Source organism: Doryrhamphus excisus, chromosome 10 (assembly GCF_030265055.1).
Source record: "Doryrhamphus excisus isolate RoL2022-K1 chromosome 10, RoL_Dexc_1.0, whole genome shotgun sequence".
Classification (NCBI taxonomy): domain Eukaryota; kingdom Metazoa; phylum Chordata; class Actinopteri; order Syngnathiformes; family Syngnathidae; genus Doryrhamphus; species Doryrhamphus excisus.
In genome coordinates this window covers 5,586,882-5,602,861 of record NC_080475.1, presented here as the reverse complement: position 1 = coordinate 5,602,861, position 15,980 = coordinate 5,586,882, and the positions used below count along the sequence as shown (strand labels likewise).

General features: G+C 43.9%; 4 protein-coding genes across 16 annotated transcripts in view; 1 reads left to right on the top strand and 3 right to left on the bottom strand.

Moving 5' to 3' along the window:
* Positions 1-3,557, bottom strand: part of adam22 (ADAM metallopeptidase domain 22) — a 52,705-nt gene extending 49,148 nt beyond the window's left edge. For all 12 annotated transcript variants that reach the window (XR_009131816.1, XR_009131818.1, XR_009131817.1 and 9 more), the window contains exons 1-3: positions 3,271-3,557; positions 2,265-2,855; positions 1,940-2,100 (exon numbers count right to left, since the gene is read on the bottom strand). Coding sequence is in view for 8 of the 12 variants with exons in the window: in XM_058084103.1 (XP_057940086.1) it covers positions 1,940-2,100; positions 2,265-2,361 (258 nt within the window). In the remaining 4 variants the exon portion in view is untranslated. The remainder of the gene's footprint in view (positions 1-1,939; positions 2,101-2,264; positions 2,856-3,270) is intronic.
* Positions 3,558-3,656: 99 nt separating this feature from the next.
* dbf4 (DBF4 zinc finger) lies at positions 3,657-8,710 on the bottom strand. The gene is made up of 13 exons (XM_058084118.1): positions 8,469-8,710; positions 8,209-8,338; positions 7,909-8,054; positions 7,446-7,649; positions 7,287-7,337; positions 6,882-6,951; positions 6,705-6,772; positions 6,472-6,517; positions 6,349-6,394; positions 6,139-6,264; positions 5,890-6,004; positions 4,698-4,813; positions 3,657-4,625 (listed from the first exon to the last, which is right to left on the bottom strand). Exons 2-13 carry the CDS (start codon positions 8,309-8,311, stop codon positions 3,890-3,892), a joined length of 1,827 nt encoding a protein of 608 aa, XP_057940101.1. The 5' UTR covers positions 8,312-8,338; positions 8,469-8,710; the 3' UTR covers positions 3,657-3,889.
* A 236-nt stretch (positions 8,711-8,946) lies between these two features.
* slc25a40 (solute carrier family 25 member 40) lies at positions 8,947-13,683 on the top strand. The gene is made up of 10 exons (XM_058084190.1): positions 8,947-9,156; positions 9,445-9,543; positions 9,665-9,724; positions 9,824-9,930; positions 10,014-10,081; positions 10,157-10,281; positions 10,353-10,636; positions 11,735-11,816; positions 11,907-11,984; positions 12,063-13,683. The coding sequence occupies exons 2-10, from the start codon at positions 9,447-9,449 to the stop codon at positions 12,194-12,196; spliced, it is 1,035 nt and encodes a 344-aa protein (XP_057940173.1). The 5' UTR covers positions 8,947-9,156; positions 9,445-9,446; the 3' UTR covers positions 12,197-13,683.
* Positions 12,076-15,980, bottom strand: part of rundc3b (RUN domain containing 3b) — a 7,412-nt gene continuing 3,507 nt past the window's right edge. For both annotated transcript variants that reach the window (XM_058084188.1, XM_058084189.1), the window contains exons 8-11: positions 14,825-14,982; positions 14,550-14,696; positions 14,345-14,457; positions 12,076-14,283 (exon numbers count right to left, since the gene is read on the bottom strand). In XM_058084188.1, the coding sequence (XP_057940171.1) occupies positions 14,138-14,283; positions 14,345-14,457; positions 14,550-14,696; positions 14,825-14,982 (564 nt within the window). In that variant the 3' untranslated portion in view covers positions 12,076-14,137. The remainder of the gene's footprint in view (positions 14,284-14,344; positions 14,458-14,549; positions 14,697-14,824; positions 14,983-15,980) is intronic.

The following is a 15,980-nucleotide window of genomic DNA, read 5'->3' as shown; positions in this document are numbered from 1 at the left end:
TCGACCTTGTACTCGAGTCGACTCGGTGAGAAACCGACTGTTGCGTTTTTAGCGTCCTTTGTCGCTAACGGAGGAGGGTGGTAGTGGAACTAATCGATGTGTTATAACTAGGGCTGTCAATCGATTAAAATATTTGATCGTGATTAATTGCATTTTGTCCATAGTTAACTTACAATGAATCGCATTAAATCGCAGATGGAAATAGGTTTGTCATTTGTCTTTTAAAACACATTGAAATCAATCATTATATTAACAGTAAATATTATTTTATTACAATAGGCTAACTATTTCTCAGGTTTTTCAATGTTGCGATTAATAATGCGATTTGCAGGTTTTGTGGCTCCAATTTACTCCCAAACTGTGGGTCATACTGGTGAATTATCTCATCCAGTCTGTTGTTTACAATTTAGCAAACAGAGGCATTATGATGATAATTTTACAATAACGGAGATCAATGAATCAGTCATCAAACCACAGTCCAGCAGCTGAGAAAAATGATATTGAAAATATTTAGTCCTGGTCGCCTCATCTTAAGTGGCCCCAGGGGCCGCTGTTGGGGCTGGCCGTAGCGAGACTAATATAATAGACAAAAACACACAGTCTAGTTTCATTTGAGAGGCTTGTTTTTCCACCAAACACAACATGAGCACTTTGCTAGCGGTAGTTGATGTTTGCGTCTGGGATTTAAAAATAGCCAAAGTCTATTAATAACATCCTGCATGTGTGTGTGTGTGTGTGGCATTCTTTGAAATACACACTTGATGGGTTTGTTTTTAGATTACGGAGCTAAAAACAGCCAATAAGTGATCAAACCCCGTGTTGAGGTGACATCAGAGGATGATTGGCGACTAGTTTGGACTCTCCAGAGACTTCTCGGATACGTCCTTGTAGTAAATACGCATCATAGCTGAATCAACAGAAGTTGATGGACACGCTGATGAGGCATGATATGCTGCGTGTTGCTGACTTTGCTGCGGTGGTGGGTGATGAAAGTTCGATATGTCCATTCCAAGGCAGCACTTGTATGTCCTCAAACTAAAAATGGGAGCCACTTAATGTTTACAATTTACTGTTGCACTTCAAATTATACAACCTCTGCTGCATTGTAGAAACATTTAAAATGAGTGAATATTAAAATAATTGCAATTTTTAACGTGGCCACACGATTCTCAACACGGAACCATCACCATCATTGAGGATAAAATCGTATTCCGTTGCAAGGATGACAGCATAACAACCCCGAACTCCGCCAAAACAACATCAGCAAACTCTTCTGTCCTGTCTGCACGGACCATCCTTTTCCTCACACACAGAGTCAGGACACATCATGTTCAATGACACTCGGAAATGACAAAACTCTTTAATACTACACATAACAGCCAGGTCGCTACACTCTTTGAGCCTCTTCAAGGATTTGTGCCTGAGAGCGACAATAATAACAACAGTGTGGTGGTCTTACTGACATGGAAATCTTTTATTTTTATATTACCGTTTAGATGTCATTACTTAGATGTATTTTATATGTTTGTGTGTATTTTGCGAGTGGCTAGGGAATGAATGAAGCTATAATAATTTAGGTATAGGCTCCGATTTACATGACATGCTAGGAACACAACTCTTGTATTCAAGAATTGCGACCCCTGGTGGGGAAAACATGCAATAGCAACTTGTGGCATTCTGCATGTTTGCAGGATGTAAATGGAGGTTTGGGACCAAAAGTAGAAATATTACATGTTGTTTGTGGGGTGGTATTAGGTATGGGATTTATTTTTTTAATAATCTATTGTAAATATGTTTAATTTCTATATATTTATAATATTACTGTGTTTTTCCAGCATGGACTGATTTTCCAGGAAGGTGCCGGATTCAAACATGTAAACAAGGAGACAAGGCTGCAGCCAGCCAGTTTCCCTCCACCCCCAAAACACGGCGTGCATACCTGCGTGGATCCGGGTCTGCCCTTCACCCGGGTGCTGAGCTCGTCGTGGCCGATCTGGCTGTGGTTGTGTCGGCTGTAGAGCAGGCGGACGGGCACCGTGTCCTCCTTGCCCAGGAACCTTCCTTCTTTACGAGGCGCCTTGAAGCTCGACGAGGCGCCCCCTGGACCGGGTGGGGTGGGTGGGGGGGAGACCGTGCATTTTTATTATTATGAAGACAAAAAGCCCCCACACATCCACCATATTAAGATGTCCATTCCTGTTATTTAAGCATGTCCAGTAGCAGGCTGTAAATGAATAAATATGATAAATATAATAATAAATTACCATTAAGGAGCTGTGGGTTGCTCTGGTGACCGACGTGCATCAATCCACAGACGCACAAAAGGGAAATCCACCATGGGGAGCGCATCATCATCATCATCTTCTTCCTGTCCGTGTCCGTTGAAGGGAATTACAAAACAATGCGGTAATCCACGAGTGGGCTCTGGCGGGGTCCTTCCTTCGCTAGGGGAGGCTGCTGATGTGGTTTCTGCAGTCCCTGTGATCGGAGGCCATTGGGAGGGGGGGGTCCGGACGAGACCGAACGCCGAGCGCGTCTGAGCGCACCGAGACACCGCGGTTCATCAGCGGCAAAGAGGAGGAGGAGGGGGTGTAGAGAGGAGGAGGAGGAGAGGGAGGGAGGGAGACATGGCGGGAGGGGTGGGGGAGGGACGGAGGCCAGGGGACACCTCCTTAAAACACATCAATATCCAGCGGCTCACTGCAGAAACGCCTCATGCATAAACATGAGCAGGGAGGGATGGAGGGGAAGCTGCGGGCCGGGCCTTCCGCCTCCTCCGCCCTCTTCTCTGGATGCTGAAGCCCGGCGAGGAGCGCCATTCCTCAGACTCATCTCCCCGTGACTCACGCAGTCATCTGCAAAGGCGCAATAAATCAAAGCATAGTGGAAGAGGAGGGACGATGGGAGACGTTGTATTTAGCATCCGGTTTCATTATTCTTCACCAGCAGACACATTGATTGGTTATACTGGGGGGGGTTGACAAGAGTTAAACAAATGCAGCACCATGATTGCATTTTTATTTTTCATATTTCATACACTAAGGAGATTTTGATGAATGCAATTATATTATAAATGTGCAAAACGTGTCTCCAGCATCTTCCATCCTGCTACATTGTGGCGTTAAGACCCGGCGTGTTTACACCTGAGTCAACTGCTACTTTTGCACTTTGCCGCTGTTGTGCATTTAAAAAAAAAGGCACAGATGTGGAACAAAGAGGCAATTTTGACAATTTTTCTGCAAAAGATTTACGATATACAAGATAAGATACCTTCAACGTCGTTCCTTTACAGATGGACACTGTCAGCGCCTCGTTTTCCTCTTTCACGCCATCTGTGTGTGGGACGGGCTGCACGGCGGTCGAGTGGATAGCGCGCAGACCTCACCGCTAGGAGACCAGGGTTCAATTCCACAATCGGCCATCTCTGTGTGTTTGCATGTTCTCTCTCTCTCTCTTTCCCACATTCCAAAAACATGCTAGGTTAATTGGCGACTCCAAATTGTCCATAGGTATGAATGTGAGTGTGAATGGTTGTTTGTCTATATGTGCCCTGTGATTGGCTGGCCACCACCAGTCCAGGGTGCACCCCGCCTCTCACCCGAAGACAGCTGGGATAGGCTCCAGCACCCCCCCCCCCTCCCCGCGACCCTCGTGAGGATAAGCGGAAGAAAATGAATGAGTGTGTGTGGGACAGGACACCGTCTGTGTGTCAGGGTATTGCACAATGCCAGGACCGAGCTGTTTGGGTGTTCTGTATAAAAGGCACCTGCGGATAAATAACTAGCATTGCGGCTGTGATGCATCTATTTTCCGGGATCTCTGTGTGTGAGTGAAAGAACCCCCATTCCTTGTTGGTACAGCAAGGGAAAACAACCTCTTACAATCCATTTCATTCCATAATTCCCATCTGGTCTTCGAATCCCAGGAATTCCACGTGTGTGTCGTCACTGGAGCAAAAAAGTTGCCGCAGCGTCAGCAGGGAATCGTCGCAAGGGTCATGCTCTTGACATGTCGCCTTTGGGTCTAGTTTCCGTCTTTTGCGTTTATAAGCTTTGACCTTCCTCTTTACTCTCCTGGCGGGAGAAGTTCGAGTCTGTGAAGGAGGATCTCGCTCCGAAACGCCTCTGCTGGCTTTCCCGGGCGACTCTGTGTTGATGTTAGCCTCATCTGGTTGATTTGTGATAACGTCGGGGCGCCCCAAGTATGACACACTGCGCGGATCTTGATGGGCAGGTGTTGTCAGGCTGTGCGTGTCCGTGTGAGATACTTGCACATCAAGGCTGACCTGAGGGAATAACAGGGCACTGTGGGTCACACGCTCACCGCTAGAGGGCAGAGTTTCTGCATTCTCTGCCGACTTTGGAGGGCAGGAAGTGAACAGATTCTGTCTGCACACAGATTGGAGTTTTGACTTGCGTGACGCAGAAAGCCACTTCCTGCCGTGAATCAGACGAGCTGGAGACATTTTTAAAGCGTGTTGTGAAAAAGGTTCTTCTGTGCCGTCAACAGGAGCGTGCGGCTCGTCTTTAATACTCCTCGTGGAGTCATGGTCTCGCTTGCTGCCGAGCTCAGTTCTTCCAAATGTTCCAGGGGAAACCAGAGCGGTAGAAAGAATCCACCTTGGTCTGACGGGAAAGCAAAATATATTTTTTTTTTTTTTAAGTTTATGTGTTACCAAATGAAACTTGGAGAGATACCTTTTAACAAGCGCGCTGACGCGAGTGAAGCTGCAGTGTAGATTGGAAAGGAGTCGATCCACCACTTGATACGCATCGCTCTTGGAGAAAGCCTTGTGACGTTCACTCTGCAGGTGCTGGATTGAATGGATGTGACACAGGAAATGAATAAAAGATAAGGGTGACAACATCTCTCTTTTTGGGCAAAAAAAAATGTCCTGTGAGCACCGGGATGAATTAATTCATCACACAACAAATGAATATTAAGTCTATAATTTTGCCACGTGCATGTGTGTTCGTCTGTCTTTTAAAATATATCTACTGTCGCAAGATATCTGCGTCGCAGAAGCGCAGTCATACAAACCTGCACAAGGAGGAAGTGATGTACAATGATTATTATTACTCCTGTACTCTCTATTCATTCGTCATTATTTCATTTAATTAGTTTTTTTTAATCATCCATCATGTACGTCTTCCAACTCCTTTTCAGACATGTTGAATTGCGCCAGTGTCAACATAAATTATGTGTCATTTACTGATTTACTTATATAATTTACTTATTTGCCCAGACAATGCATTTAGCTTTTAGCATTTTGAATCAAACTCGAAAGATGGATATGTTTTTCTGAACTTCTGACTTTATAAACGACAAGCTACGGTAAATGTGTTTCCCTTATTTTTACACTTGGGGGATGGGATGACTCGATACGCTCACTGCACCGTGTCAGAATGAAAGTGAAAGAACAGAAGACCAAAGCCACCCCTGCATTCTGATCTATGACAAGTTGCATATAAATGGAAAGTTTAACCAAGAGTAAATATTACCAGTTCTCCTTTAGATTTACCAGTTCTCCTTTTTTTGAACAATTCCAGATGAATTATTTTTCAAACACTAATAAATTTGTATCTGATAAAATAATAATGTGAAATGTCATATTTAAAAGATATATATGTACAAGTCCTCTCGCCAACCCTTTGAAAATATATGTTCCAGGAACATGTTTGTTCCCTTACAACAGTGCTAATCAAACTTTACTAAGGGCAAGAATTTTAAAGGTTTTGGAAAACAATATATATTTAAAAAATCATCAAGGATACCAAAAACAGTGTTATCACCACCCACTCCATCCATTTGACATCATAAAAGCCCTCAATCTCAAAAAAATAAATAATAAAAAACTTTTTTCTCTGCTCCAAAAAAACGAAGCCTTACTGTAGTCAGGTTTTCGTATCTGGCAGCGCAGCACTCGCAGTAGCCGCCTCGTTTCTTGTCCTTGTTCTTCTTCCGCCCAGCGGCTTGTTCTTCAGGGGTCGAGGCTTTGCCACTTCTACGGGATAAAAATCACAGCAACCGTATTTCAGTCAAGCACCTTTCCAAGGCTTCACTATAGGAAGTCAAAGACTGCTGGGACAGATATTTTTTTTTAATGTAAACAAGGATTGAAGCAGATTGCCATCATACCTGTTCCCTTGCTGTTTGCCCACTGCAGGGTCTTCACCGTTAAATAAGAAGGGACTCCGAGGGGGAAGCGTCTTCAGGTTTAAGTCGGCCATATTTGGCATGGTGAGGTATATCGGACAGTAATGTCTGAGGATAATAAGCCAACGACACTTGAGAGAAGAACGTGCATGTCAATGTAGTACGAGGATGCCAGCATTTAGTGTCCCTCACCTGCTGGAATCTTCAACCTTGATGAAAGGTTTGTGGATGCGTCCTCCTTGGGGGACAAGCAGGTTTGAGGACACGTTTATAGATAATGACAGATGATTACAAATACTGCACAAGTCATTCAACCTTTGTGTTTCCGATGGGTGTGCTTTGCTGTTGACTCGGCTTTGACCTACAGGACAATTAACAGGAAAATAGGATCCAATTTAAAAAATGGACCGTTTACTGTTTACATGCAACTTTTATTAAAAAAAAAATAATAATAAAGTTAATCCAGAGTGTGCCCCGCATCTCGTCCGAAGACAGCTGGGATGAATATGAATTTATATGAATAAATTAATGAAAAAAAAATAACTTACATTTGTTGTGGCTGCAGGGCAGTGGCTTGCGAGGATCTTTTTCTTCTTCTCAACATACGCCATCACATCTGCAGATGAGTGCAAAGGTAACATCGCAACACACACACACACACACAACACAAATACTTTGTAAGACAATGTTACTTGATGTAGTATTTGTCCGGCATGAAAACACACCATTCAAGTAGAGGATTTTCACACCCCATTCCAGAGCATTTGACAGGATCTTGTGGATCTGCACTCTTTCCTAAAAACAAACAAGATTACTATCACCCATTCACCCAAGTCATTGTATTCTCAGGGCTTTCAATCGATCACAAGTGGACATTTAAGGTTGTCTTAGAAGACGTTTCGCCTGTCAACCGTGCAGGCTTCATTGGTTCATGCTAAGACACGAGGAGGATCTTGCAACAGACTCTCGGAGTAGAGCTGCCCGATCCAGTCCAACCAGTGTGTGTCCCACCTCGTCTTTGAGCATGAAGTGATGAAGGCAAACCATCCGAGACAACTTAAACAGTCCAGTTCCCATCGATTGAACACCTACCAATATCGTTAAACTATACGGGTAGCACGCCAACAAACCTTTTCCTTCACTGCCCTCTCCGCTAAACACTTTCCACGACTTGTGACAACCTGAAAAACAAAAATGAAAAAAAAATTGACATTCTGAATGCACGAACATGTACATGACAATACACGTCTGAACCTTCAAAGTCAAGTCCTGCCAAGTTTAGAGCTCACCGTTTCTATTTGACCCGTAGACCTGCTCTTTGTGTGGTCACTGCCGTGCAGCGGCTGGAGCGGATTTGGGCCAGGGAAGGGTGAACTGTGTCCAGATTGCGGGCTCGGGACCGGAGAGTCACGCTTGAGGCATTGAATGTATCTCGCCTCCCTCTTGTTGGTTACGAGATACTTGATTTCTTTGCTGAAGAACTTCTCAACACTCTGAGAAGTAACAGTGGTAACAGAAGGACAGTCACAACTGTGTACAATTTAAACTTTATCTCTTTTTAGGCATGAAAGCTACAATTTCATACCAAAAGCTAAAACGGGAATTAAAGTTTTAAGTATTCCACAGCACAAGTCATACAATAAAGGTGTAAAATCACAGTTGAAGGGTTAAATTATGATGCTATAGGTCGTACAAGGTCAGTCTCATGTTTGTCATTTGATAATAAAAGTAGTATGATTAAAAATCTCCCACCCCTCCGAGGCGCTGAATGTCTCGCTCCAATGACTCTGTTGTTTTGTTGGATGGCAGGTCCAGGTAAAACACTTTCCCAGCAAAAGGTTTAAGCTGCGCCAAATGGGACTTTTGTGACGTCTTCTCGCCATTTTTGCTACCTTTTCCTAAAAAAAAAAAGAAGTGACAAATGTGGAGAGAAGTACGTTTTTCAAGATGAATGGAGCTTTTTTTGCTAACTCACAGATCAATATGTATTGATCCACTTATTATTTTAACCAGGAAGACGAACATTTAAGTATATCAGGGTAATACGTTTACCTTTACAATTTGGTCCAGTTTTCCTCTGTGTGGGTTTGGGCCTCATTATGTTCTCCTTTAAGGAACAAAAAGCATTTCTTTGCGCTCTGTTGTGAGACGACATACCCCAGTCACTGTCCTCAGTTGACCCCTGTGAATGTAAATATGGGGGGTATTTACACATTACTGCGCCATATTGACGTAAATGTTCATTTTTTACAACTAATACTCCATTGTTAGCTAACAAGTATACTGTACTGCTAGTGGCGCGAGCAACTCACCGTTCGTTGGCTAGCTTCCTTTGCTTAAGTTACATCCATTCGTCCAATTTGACGTAAATTCAGCGCTTCGGCAGCTGTATTTTATCATTTAATGACGAGCGTTAACCATTATCCTTAACATTTGTAACTGTTCGTCCCAGTTTCAGAGTTTTAACGTCGACGTTTAACCGTAAACATTCATTTCCCGCTCTACCAACTTACAGTGGTGACGACACTGGGTTGCCATGTTTTCACCCTCAAGGCGCATATCCAACAATAACGTTGAAATGACTGATTTCTACTTACGTATGTTTAGCATCTCATATTTTCTTCAATTTCTTCTCCCAGATGATTTAAAATTGTGGGATTAATCCCCAGTATTTCCACTAAGCACTCTAATGGCAGTAAGTGAGAAATGTTTCTGGGTTTCCTTCATCAAAATATGGCAACACGGGAAATAGGTATATTCGTTTTCGTGTTCGGATGTGATGTTTCCACACTACCTTAAAATAAAAGGAAAAACCATTAAAGTTATATATTTGGACGATACACATGTAACAGCGCGTTACCAAGAGTTTCCATATGTATTAGGTTACTGCAATTGACACTGCGTGAAACTTTCATTTTCAATTTCGAGAATGTGCGAAGCAGAAACTAATGTTATGAAACATTTTGTCATGCAACAACGGTGACTAGCAAGACCTTTGAGGTAAATACACGTGTTTTGATAAATTATGTTTTGGGAATTATAGGACAGGAGTGACTGTAACTTTGAGAGGGATATTTATTTTAATGCCACCAGTATTTGTCGACGTAATTGAGCATTCGCAGATAGGTGCATTAGGTATCCATGCGTCCTTCTCGTATTAGCTTCATTGAGCTACAGGGCGCCGTTGATATTCCCAAATAAATACTATCTTCAGCGAATTTATGGCTGCATAGCGTTACATATTCCTATCACAGTGCGTTTATTGCTGTGTCTTGTCTTTTCAAAAAGCCATGAGCGGTCCTTCCTCGAAAGGCGGAGATGGTGGCATTACTCCCATCCAACAGATGGCGGCGTCCTGCTCCGGAGCCTTGCTCACGTCTCTATTTGGTGAGTGTCACGTGACGTGTTTGCTATTTCATCAATAAGTAAACTAGTGCTGCTTTATTTACTTTAAGCCTTTTTTAGTCCACAGTGACTCATTTTAGTCCATTATTATATTTAATTTCAGTCACACCTTTGGATGTTGTAAAGATCAGACTTCAAGCGCAGAAAAAACCCTTCCCCAAAGGTAAAATACAACACAAGTCAAAAGTTTGTGGACACCTTGTCAATCAATAAGACTAAACTTTTGACTGACATGGTCATTTATTTTCCTTTCAACGTTTAGGCAAATGTTTTGTCTACTGCAATGGACTCATGGACCATATATGTGTGTGTGAGAATGGCAACAATAAGGCCTGGTACAAAATGTCAGGCCACTTTAATGGCACAGCGGTAATTAAATTAAAAATTAAACATAAATGTCACAATTAAGGGGGGGGTACACATTATAAATGAATTATTTTGTGCTCCTGCAGGATGCCTTTGTCAGGATAGTACGAAATGAAGGGATCAGATCACTGTGGAGTGGTCTACCTCCAACACTGTGAGGCTTTTTTTGTTTATGTTTAAACAATGTTCCCGTAAAGATGGTTCATGTTTGTGGTCTATTGTGCTCTAGTGTGATGGCAGTGCCGGCGACCGTCATCTATTTCACCAGCTATGACCAGCTGTGCACAAAGCTCAGGGTCAAAATGGGCGACCACGCGCAGTTCGCCCCAATGGTGTCCGGAGCCGTCGCCAGAGGTGCGCTATTTCATCAAGAAGTCAAAATAACCCCCGTATTTGATTTAATGTATACAATGGGTATCCATCAGTGGGCGCGGCCTCTGTGATCAGCCCCCTGGAGCTGATGCGCACCAAGCTACAGTCCCAGAAACAGTCGTACCGGCAGCTGGCCGCCTGCGTTCGCGCGGCGGTGGAGGCGGACGGCTGGCTGTCCCTGTGGCGAGGCCTGGGGCCCACGCTGCTGCGAGACGTGCCTTTTTCCGCCATGTACTGGTACAACTACGAGAGGGGCAAGAAGTGGCTGTGCGAGCGCTACAACACCAGAGAGCCCACGTTCACCATGACCTTCGTATCGGGCGCCGCGTCTGGTTCGGTGAGTCTGCAGACCATGTTCATTTACACGTGCTTTGTCAGTCCCCTATAAGTGTGTACTATTTTTTGGGTGTTTCGGCTAACCGCTTAAAAGTTACAGTGGGCGTTTTGTAGAGCATGCTGCATTGTGTGAGAAATTTCAAGTCATTCCGACATATGGGGTTTAATAACAGTGCCACTATGTGGTGTGTTTGCCCAAAAAATAGTAGCACAGGCGACACGTTTTCACCGTTTTTTGTGCAGCAATTCAAGTGTTAGCTTATACACGTGGTCATCGGTACTTGATTTTCACACGTCCACTCACTCGAAAAGTAGTTTCAGCGCACACCGGCGCAAGAATACACGCCACACGTCAGATATCAGAAAAAAAATGGCTATAAATTACAAAAAGTACCAATATACAACGCTTTTTTCCATTCTTTAGTAATCAACGTTTTAGGAAAATATCAGCTCCCGACTAAAAAAAAAAACTTTGTGAATAGATACACTTCAAGCATTCACTTTGATATAAATATTTTTTGCTTTTATGACCACCCAGATATCTAAACAACTACATCAACATAACACCAAAAATAACTCTTTACAAACCATGAATTATTTACAATTTTCACATTTGGAACTAAACTATTAGTGTGTACGCATTCAAATTTGCCTCCAATTCCGCGTGCTACATCTCTTCACCTCCACATTGTGGCCGTTTTATGGCTTATTACCGAAAGAAGTGTTAATTTACTTGAGTGCAATGTCGGTGGAGTTGCATCATCACCTCTTTTTGCCTCTCACGAAAAAAAAAAAGTAAAAACATACAAATATGTTATTGGGTTCGGGTGTGCGGGTTTATAAGAACTTCCAAGTACGTCTTTGGTACTAAATGAGTTACGAATTAAGATGATTGAATGCTAATATACATGCTAGAGGGGTCATGGATTCGGTGCGCTGTTACCTGGAGATCTTTTATACTTTATTTTATATCTTTTATTACAGTATTTTACGATGACTACTGTAAATCACTTTCAAGGAACCCGAGGACCATCTGCATGTAGACTCATGTTCACAATAAAATATGAATAAAATATAAGCAACATTTACTTTCTTTCAGTTTGCCTCCATCGTGACGTTGCCGTTTGACGTGGTGAAAACCAGACGGCAGGTGGAACTCGGGGAGCTGCAGGCGATGAATTGTAACTAAAGCGTCAAGATGTCTTCATTTTTGTAATGTTATTATTTCCCCAACGGCATTGATCAGCTGCTTGGTGTTTCTATGGCGACAGTATCACACCAGGCCTCCTCCACCTTCAGCGTGATGAAGAGGATCGTGGCACAACATGGCGTCACAGGCTTGTTTGCGGGTTAGTGTGTTGTGTTGCCCTCCAACCTTTGTTGCCAGACGTCTTCGCCTCCTTTACTCCCGCTTTTATCCTCACCAGGTTTCCTCCCTCGCCTCATCAAAGTGGCGCCGGCCTGCGCCATCATGATCAGCACCTACGAGTTCGGGAAGGCGTTTTTCCGCAAACACAACCAGGAACAGATACTGGGACCCTTGCAGACCACAAAGACCTGAAAGATTACCAGTTCAAACGCCCCCAAATCGAACACCAAGAAAAAAAAACAACACTGTGACATTTTTAAATAAGCAGAAGCGAGATTACAAAGAGCATATTAAAAAAAAAACTTTTAATGATAGTATTGATCATTTATAACTTCCATTTTTGTATAGGGATGTATTATAAGTCATATTATGTATTACTGAATATTCATGAGTATTCTGCGTGATGTGCTTTTGGGGCACTGGGTGACACGTCCTCCACCAACTCAGGGCAAAATCAACCATGGGGATGTTCTGAACTCCTGTTTCCATGCCAGTGTTGCACCATTGCATAACATAGCGCTCACTAACTTTCTCATGTCTGCTTCTTCAGTCGGCAGACCCAATCAATAGAGCCTCGACTTTTTAGAGACGCTTCGAATGGAAAATCTATTCTTTTGTTGCGCCCATCCAGATGACGGTTTTCGGTTCGGAATCTATATTAGTGCCAACGAAGGTTGTCTTGTTAGGTGTAAAACTCGCCCGATGTTCTATATTTTCATACATTTTTCCCCCAAATGACGAATAATGACTGAAAAGCCAAAATGAGTCCAATAAAACATAGTTTGTATGATGTTTCTGATGTGAACGAGTGCATGAAAAAGCAGTAAAGGTGCGTGTTGTTGCGCTCGGTTTGATCCCGTTTACCACAAGTCGATCAGGACAGCATTGGGAATAATAATTAAAAGGGGAGTACAGAGTCTGAGTCAACTGAAAGTAGAATATCAATCATAGCGGTCACGACCTGAGAACCAAATACTGCGTTATCCACAAAACTGAAAGCAAAGGCACACCAAAGAAAAGCACCTGAGAACTAAAGATGTGACAGATGATCTTTTGTGGACGGATCACCCTGAAAGCATCAGTACGTAATGATTGGCAACGTCTCTCGATACGAAGCATTCAAGTTAAAAGGAACACGATGAGCGGAGAGCATTTTAACGCTGGGAATGCTACACCACTTAAGAAGTCAGGAGTGTCCAAACTTTGTCCAGGGAGGGCCGCTTACAGAAAAATGACGAAAGTACTTTGATACAGTTTGTATATTTAAGTCCAACATAAGTCAAATACTACAAACTAAGTCATTTATGTGGAGATTACATTCAAGAATCAGCCAATGACGCATGACTCGGATCCAGAACCCCCCCCCTCCCCTGGAGCCTATCCCAGCTATCTTCGGGCGAGAGGCGGGGTACACCCTGGACTGGTGGCCGGCCAATCACAAAACACACAATTTGCCAATTCGCAAAATTAACCTAGCATGTTTTTGGAATGAATACCCGGAGAAAACCTACGCGTGCACAGGAAGAACATGCAAACTCCGAGGGTGGGATTGAACTCTGGTCTCCTAGCGGTGAGGTCTGCGTGCTAACCACTCGACCACCGTGCAGCCCTGAGCAACTTATACTGACATTATAAAAAAATAATAAACCTCCAAAGGAGTCAGTGCAACATACAACAGTTTCACAGCAACTATGGTGCATTCAAGGACCGTGCGAAATCTCAATGCATGACGACATAAATATGTAAAAAAAAAAAAAACATGTATGTATGGCACGTATGTATGCTGTACATTTGACCTGTTTTGTCACATATTTATAAATTATTACCAAACTGAATGAGATATTTTCTATGGAAAAAAGGCCTATTTGAAAAGATAGTTTGTATAGATTTATTAATCTAGTTAATTAGTTAATTAATTAACTATTTGTGATATCTGACATGATAAAGATTCGTATATGTAATATTTACATATTTTAAAAAAAATAAATAAAAATTGAGCTAAAAATGGCCCGCGGGCCGCACTTTGGACACCCCTGACTTGACTGAACATGGCTTCCAAAAGCGAACACGGAACATTCATTTGTACAAAAATAATACCACGTTGAGGGGACTGCCGGATGGCGTGGCGTGGGCCTACGTGGGCGTGAACCCCGGGCTGTTGACCTCTGCGGCCGGACTCGCCAAACACTCGTTGGACCGCAGACTGGCCAGAGACCTGAAACTGTTGACGGAGGTCAGAGAGCCGCACAGCCCCCTGAGAGACGGCGACTGCTCCTTTCCTGGATGGGACGGGATAACATCAGCGCCTTTTTTGAAGAGCGTCCGAGTACCGTGTTATACCTTGGCGGGGCCAGTGTGCGCAGGCGGCTTTGGTCTCCAGCGTTAGTGTGTGTGACGGTTCTAGGGACATCTGTGATAGGCTCATGTGTGCCGGGACGTTGCGGAGGCTCTTGCTGCAAAGCAAAGATAGCACACAGGAGGTTAACTCGATAAAACCTAAAAAAAGAAAAATTCATGAATCCATTCAACGAGTCCATTGACGTACTCCTCCCACTGGCCGGTGCTGTTCCTCACAAGCAGCGTGTCCAGGGCGACGGCGTTGGCGTCCAGCGCATCGGGGGATGGCCACTGATTGGTGAGGTGCGCCGTCAGCTCCCGTCGCGACCGCAAATCGTTGTTCTTCAGAACTGTCCTGAGGACCAAGGGGTTTGGTTGACACAATATTCCATCCCAAACATCTCCAACGTCAAAGCCCCTCACTGCGTCCTCAATGGCGCCCCAGCGCACCGCCGCCCCACCCGGGCATTACAACTAACTCACAGTTGGTCCTGCAGCTCCAAAATGATCAACTCCAGCTGCTCTTTCTCCAGCGAGTGTGAAAGGTGCGTGTCAACCAGGCTCTGCTGAAGAACTTTGTGATGCGTGGTGGCCTCAGCCAGCTGGGCCTCACGTAGACGAACCAGCTCCTCCAGGTATGACTGGCGACAAACCGACAAAACAAAAAAAACGAAATGGGAGTGACACAAACCATTTTTTGAGTCAGCAATTTATCGCAAAAACAAGCATCCATCCGTTAAATTTTTTTAAAGGTCATGGGGGTATGCTGGAGCCTATCCCAGCTGACTTCGGGCGAGAGGTGGGGTACACCCTGGTAACTGGTGGCCGGCCAATCACAGGGCACATATAGACAAACAACCATTCACACTCACATTCATACCTATGGACAATTTGGAGTCGCTAATTAACCTAGCATGTTTTTGGAATGTGGGAGGAAACCGGAGTACCCGGAGAAAACCCACGCATGCACGGGGAGAACATGCAAACTCCACACAGAGATGGCCGAGGGTGGGGAAAGACAAAGTAAGAAGCCAAAAAGTTACCACTTCCACACAAAATAGGAGGAGAACTCATTCATTCATTCATTTTCTACCGCTTTTCCTCGCAAGTGTTGCAGGGGGTGCTGGAGCCTATCCCAGCTGTCTTCTACCCTGGACTGGTGGCCAGCCAATCACAGGGCACATATAGACAAACAACCATTCACACTCACATTCATACCTATGGACAATTTGGAGTCGCTAATTAACCTAGCATGTTTTTTTGGAATGTGGGAGGAAACCGGAGTACCCGGAGAAAACCCACGAATGCACGGGGAGAACATGCAAACTCCACACAGGGATAGCCGAGGGTGGGGAAAGACAAAGACCACTTCCACACAAAATAGGAGGAGAACTCATTCATTCATTCATTTTCTACCGCTTTTCCTCACAAGTGTTGCGGAGGGTGCTGGAGCCTATCCCAGCTGACTTCGGGCGAGAGGTGGACTGGTGGCCGGCCAATCACAGGGCACATATAGACAAACAACCATTCACACTCACATTCACATAGAAAATGAATGAATGAATAATGCGATATTATGAGACAGTACACTAACACTAATGCTATTGCTAAGTACATTTTGAAGTATTTAGCAACACAA

Bases quoted from the DNA above. Each gene is read 5' to 3' on its own strand.
- dbf4 (XM_058084118.1), bottom strand. From the start codon at position 8,311: ATGTCGTCTCACAACAGAGCGCAAAGAAATGCTTTTTGTTCCTTAAAG. The intron at 7,650-7,908 runs GTGGGAGATTTT...GTTACTTCTCAG, and splicing joins ACATTCAGCGCCTCGGAGGG to AGTGTTGAGAAGTTCTTCAG. The intron at 6,773-6,881 runs GTGTGTTTTCAT...ACTCATCTGCAG, and splicing joins GAAAATCCTCTACTTGAATG to ATGTGATGGCGTATGTTGAG.
- slc25a40 (XM_058084190.1), top strand. From the start codon at position 9,447: ATGAGCGGTCCTTCCTCGAAAGGCGGAGATGGTGGCATTACTCCCATC. The intron at 9,931-10,013 runs GTAATTAAATTA...GTGCTCCTGCAG, and splicing joins GCCACTTTAATGGCACAGCG to GATGCCTTTGTCAGGATAGT. The intron at 10,082-10,156 runs GTGAGGCTTTTT...ATTGTGCTCTAG, and splicing joins AGTGGTCTACCTCCAACACT to TGTGATGGCAGTGCCGGCGA.